This window comes from Arachis stenosperma, chromosome 5 (assembly GCF_014773155.1).
Source record: "Arachis stenosperma cultivar V10309 chromosome 5, arast.V10309.gnm1.PFL2, whole genome shotgun sequence".
In the NCBI taxonomy this organism is placed as follows: Eukaryota; Viridiplantae; Streptophyta; class Magnoliopsida; order Fabales; family Fabaceae; genus Arachis; species Arachis stenosperma.
Window position 1 is genome coordinate 59,701,664 of NC_080381.1, and position 5,671 is coordinate 59,707,334.

Genomic DNA, 5,671 nt, shown 5'->3' on the forward strand with positions numbered 1-5,671 from the left:
GGTTAAAAACATTGAAAGTGAGCTGATCATCATGTATTTTCAACACTAGCTCTCCTCGTTTCACATTTATGAGTGCTCTGGCTGTGGCTAAGAATGGCTTTCCCAGAATGATGGGGTAAATAGGGTTCTCATCCATTTCCAGGACAACAAAGTCTGTGGGGAGAAAGTAGTTTCCAACCTTCACTAGCACATTCTCAACCACTCCTATTGCCTGTTTTTGAGTTTTGTCAGCCAACTTAATGATTACATTTGTGGGTGTTAGCTAATTGATTTGAAGCTTTTTCATGAGGGATAGAGGCATTAAATTGATGCTCGCTCCCATGTCACAGAGTCCTTTATCAATCATTGTTTCTCCTATGGCACAGGGAATATGAAGACTCCCTGGATCCTTCCTCATTGTGGGTGGCCCTGGTTGAATGAGAGCACTGCAATCCCTATTCATCTTTATCGTTTGTCCACTTTTCAATGAACTCTTTCTGTCTAACAGCTCCTTTATATACTTTATGTAGGAAGGCATTTGATGGAGGGCTTTAATGAATGGTATATTTACATCAAGAGATGCAAACATGTCGAGGAATCTTGAATACATCCTCCCTGCTACTCCACCTTTAAGCCTTTGGGGAAAGGGTGCATATGGGTTAAGTGTCTCCTTCTTCTTCAGCTCTTCCTTGAGTGTGGGTTGAGGTGCATGGCTCCTTTCTTCCTGATTTCCCTTTTGATTGTCTTGGAGGTGTTCTATTTCATTCATACTCCTCTCATCACTTGTGGTGATCATCTTACATTCTTCCCACCTTACTTTCTTTGTTTCTCCTCTTTGATTCTTCTCTGTGTCACTAGGAAATCCATCAGTGGGTTTGGGAATTTTTTGAGATAGATACCCCACTTGGGACTCCAGTCTCTTGATGTTTTCTCCTTGGTTTTTTATATTGGCTCACACTTCTTCCTTAACCACCTTGTTGTCTTGGACTTCTCTGCATAAATCTTCAAGTAGAGTCTCAATCTTTGAAAGTCTATCCTCTGTTAGTGATGATGGATTGGGGTTAGGTGGGTGTTGATAGGATCTCTGTGAGGTATGTTGGTGAGTTGCATTATTGTTGGAGTTGAGGTTGTGGCGTCTCTAGTCTTGACCTTGGTCTTGTTGATTTCCCTAACCAAAGTTGGGGTGATTTCTCTATCCAGAGTTGTAGGTTTTAGAGTATAGGTCATGGATTTGTCTAGGTAAGTTTCCAACATAGTTGGCTTGTTCCCAGTCACCTTCTTCTCCTATATTCACTCCTTCTTGAGTTGGTGATGAAGTGATGACTGCTGCAACTTGGTTTTCTTCCACTTTCTTGGTGAGATCTGCTAGCTGCTTGGTGATCACCTTATTTTGAGCTAGCAATGCATCCATGTGGTTCAGCTCCATTACTCCTCGAGTGTTACTTCTTTCAGAGGCATAGATGTAGTCATTCTCAGCTATTGTTTCAATCACATCTATGGCTTCTTCAATGGTTTTCTTCTTGCTTGGAGAGCCCCCTGATGAATGATCTACAACCTTCTTTGACTCATAGGAAAGACCTTCATAGAAAATGTGAAGTTAAACCCATTCATTGAACATATATGGTGGGCATCTTCTTGTTAAGTCCTTGATCCTCTCCCATCCTTCATAGAGAGTCTCACCATCTTGCTGCCTAAAAGTCTGCACCTCAGCTCTTAGCCTGTTAATTCTTTGAGAAGGGTAGAATCTTGCCAAAAATTTGTTCACCACATCCTCCTAATTTGTCAAACTCTCCGTTGGAAAGGATTCGAGCCACTTGGATGCCTTGTCCCTGAGAGAAAAAGGGAACAACAGCAGCCTATAGACATCCGGGTGGACTCCATAAGACTTCACAGTGTCACAAATTCTCAGGAAAGTGGTTAGATGTTGATTGGGGTCTTCTTGAGCACTTCCTTCAAATGAGCAGTTGTTCTGAACAAGGGTGATGAGCTGGGGTTTTAGTTCAAAGTTGTAGGCATGTATGGTGGGCTTCTGGATGTTACTTCCACAGTTTCCTGGAATTGGATTGATGTAGGAGCCTAAAACTCTCGTTTCTTGCCCAGCATGATTTGCAGGGCCTTCTCTAGCATGGTTGTGAGCTTCTTCTTCATGATTGTTTTCCAAGTTCTCTTCCATATTGGGTTCAAAGTACTATTCCTCTTTCTCAGCACCAACAACTCCTTTCCCTCTTACTTCCCTCCTTAATCTCCAGAGGGTTCTCTCAGGTTCTGAATCGAAGGAATTTGAGGTTCTTTCTCTTCTCCCTGTCATAAACTAACAAAACAAGCAGCAAGAGATAAAATGAAGAGGTTATTCTTGTTAGAGTGTTTGTTAGTGTGAGTGATGCAAATTATCAAACAGTTAGTGGGTTAGTGAGTAGAATTGTAGATAATAACAAGGAAGAAAGAAAAACAGAGAGGGTATAGAGGATGAGGAAGAAGTTAAACAAAGTGAAAATAAATGACTGAATAAAGTAAACAAACAAAAGAAAAATGCTCAATCTAGTGAGCTTCCAACTTAATCATTGTTGATACAAAATCAATCCCCGGCAACGGCGCCATAAAGTTGATGCATGAAAACTTGTCTCTCAACAAATTTCCCTTCGGCAAGTATACCGAATTTGTCGTCAAGTAAAAACTCACAATAGAGTGAGGTCGAATCTCACAGGGATTGATTGGTCAAGCAACTTTAGTTGGAAGAGTATGCTAGTTGAGCTAAACAGAGTGTAGTTTGAGCATTGTAGAAAATTAAATGACGGAAAAGTAAATAGCAGAAATTAAAGTATAGAATCTTAAATGGGAATTTGGGGTAATGAGCATGAAAATAAATGACAGAAAATAAAGAGAATGGGGAAGATCAGAAATGGGGAATTCATTGGGCTCAGGAGATGTTGTATTCTCCGGATCAAGTTCATTTTCATCTCTTCCTCAATCAATGCATCTATTGATCTCCTTGGTAGTCTTAGGTGATTAGATTCCAATTACTTGGTAATCCAATCTCTCTAAGCTTGAACAATTGCCTAATTTCTTGATTTAATTGTTCATGGGAAGAGATGAAGTATGGTCATTGATTATACCACATGTATTTCCAAATCAAAGTGTTGGGAGGATTACATGTCACTATATCCGCCCAGACCCCAATTTGGTCCAACATGAGAAAGCATTTCTAGCATGATCTCCTCATCTCTTTTTCAAGGCTCAATGGAGATCCAATTATGGAGAGTTTCTTTTCCAAGACAACTATCCAATTGAATTAAGATTGAAAGCTTTCTAGTAAATCAAAAGAGAAGAAAGAAGAAGAGAATGAAAACTATAACTGATCCATCAAATTACAACAGAGCTCCCTAACCCAATGAAAGGGGTTTAGTTGTTCATAGCACTAGAAATGGAAAATGGCAGAAAAGAATACATCCAAGTTAAAAGTGCAGAAAAGTAAATATACAGAGAGTAGTTCTCCAAAGTGCCAAGCTTCTCTATAGTTCAAAACTACTCCTATATATACTACTCCTCTTGATCTTCTAGAGAGTTCTTCAAGTCTTGGATGTGGGCTTTGGATCTTGAGTTGAAGCAGTTCCAATCTTTTGTGGGCCCAGCTTGCATAGAAGTATGAATTAGGCATGGGCGTTAGTGAAGTTAACGTTAAGTGATATTGTGGGTTCGAGAACGTTAGTGGCAATCACAATTTTCACTAACGTTCCAACCCCATATAGCCTACGTTAACTCCAACGTTAGTGGCACTAACGTGACCACTAACGTTGCCTTGTAAATCTTCGCTAGCGTTATTGGGACTCACCTTTCCCAATAACGTTGGCTTATAACCCTTTGCAAGCGTTATTGGGACTCACCTTTCCCATTAACGTTGCCTTATGCCCTTTGTCCCTACGTTAGAGTTCACGTTAGTGTAACTAACGTGGCTCTTAACGTGGCCATGCCTCACCTTCGAGAGCGTTAGTGACACTTACCTTTCTCACTAATGCTCAAAGTGCCCCTACTCTCCACGTTAGAGCTCACGTTAACTAAGTTAACGTGGCCACTAATGTGGTAGTAATGCCATCTTCCAACGTTAGTGACAAAGGTTAGTGTCACTAACGTTGGCTCATCAATCTCAGCTCTACGTTAACTTTCACGTTAGTGGTCTTAACGTGACCACTAACGTGGGCAATGCTAGTTGATCCAATGTTAGTGACAAAGGTGAGTGTCACTAACATTGGCATTGTTCCTCTCTTCCACGTTAGAGTTCACGTTAAGTAAGTTAACGTGACTCTTAACGTCGCTCATTGCCAAATCTTGGAACGTTAGTGGTGTTCACGTTTACCACTAACGTTGGAGCTTTCTTTTGTCTCCACGTTAACTAACGTGGCAATTAACGTGTGCTTATGATGGCTTCGCGGGCATTATTGGTGATCACTTTTCTCCTTAACGTTGCAAGCTATTTACCATTCCACGTTAGTGGTCACGTTAACTAGATTAACATGAGTACTAACGTGGTTCTTCCTTGCGTCCTTTGTCCTGAAATCAAGCAAATAAAGTGCATCAAAGCTCTAGTCAAAGTCATGAGATTATGCATCATCAATTTATCATTTAATTCTAACAAAATCCTCATAAAATCATGTGAAATTCATAATAGTTGCTTGAATCAAGGTGTAAGTGTATTTTCATCCAAAACTTGCCTTATTCACTAAGAAAATGCATGAAACTACCTTAAAACAGTAAAAAAATGGTCAGTGAAACTGGCCTAGATGCCCTAGCATCAATAATCCAAGAGTTGCACAATCGGGTGTAGCCTCTAGAAAGTAGAGTCACCACTTACGAACGCTACCAGCCAGAACACACTAGCAAAGCGATTTTTCGAACTACCTCTTATAGGGAATACAAATCAATAACCCTCGGACCACGATCGCAGGAGGCACAAGAACCATAACAGATCCCGGGAATCCAACCCCTGTTGGGATGACTGCGGCTAGAGAAACTACAAACGGCCCACCGAGAGGGCTAAATGGCCAACTGATGAGCGGATAATTTATACGCTTTTTGGCATTGTTTTTAGGTAGTTTTTTGTAAGTTCGAGCTACTTTTAGGGATATTTTCATTAGTTTTTATGTTAAATTCACATTTCTGGACTTTACTATGAGTTTGTGTGTTTTTCTGTGATTTCAGATAAATTCTGGCTGAAATTGAGGGACTTGAGCAAAACTCTGAAAAAGGCTGACAAAAGGACTGCTGATGCTGTTGGAATCTGACCTCCCTGCACTCAAAATGGATTTTCTGGAGCTACAGAACTCCAATTGGCGCGCTCTCAACGGCGTTGGAAAGTAGACATCCAGGGCTTTCCAGCAATATATAATAGTCCATACTTTATTCGGAAATTGACGACGTAACTTGGCGTTGAACGTCAAGTACATGCTGCTGTCTGGAGTTAAACGCCAGAAAAACGTCATGATCCGGAGTTGAACGCCCAAAACACGTCATAACTCGGAGTTCAACTCCAAGAGAAGCCTCAGCTCGTGGATAGACCAAGCTCAGCCCAAGCATACACCAAGTGGGCCCCAGAAGTGGATTTATGCATCAATTACTTACTCATGTAAACCCTAGGAGCTAGTTTATTATAAATAGAACATTTAACTATTGTATTAGACGTCTTTTGACCACGTTTCAT

General features: G+C 40.7%; 1 protein-coding gene and 1 non-coding gene across 2 annotated transcripts; one reads left to right on the plus strand and one right to left on the minus strand.

Moving 5' to 3' along the window:
• Window positions 1-262: 262 nt before the first annotated feature.
• LOC130980829 (uncharacterized) lies at window positions 263-775 on the minus strand. Its single transcript, XM_057904470.1, has one exon. It carries the CDS (start codon window positions 773-775, stop codon window positions 263-265), a length of 513 nt encoding a protein of 170 aa, XP_057760453.1.
• An 817-nt stretch (window positions 776-1,592) lies between these two features.
• LOC130983375 (small nucleolar RNA R71) lies at window positions 1,593-1,699 on the plus strand. The gene has a single exon (XR_009087370.1). It is a non-coding gene; the product is annotated as a small nucleolar RNA R71 (small nucleolar RNA).
• The last annotated feature ends 3,972 nt before the right edge of the window (window positions 1,700-5,671 follow it).

Coding starts and splice junctions, on each gene's coding strand:
- LOC130980829 (XM_057904470.1), bottom strand. CDS start 775: ATGATCACCACAAGTGATGAGAGGAGTATGAATGAAATAGAACACCTC.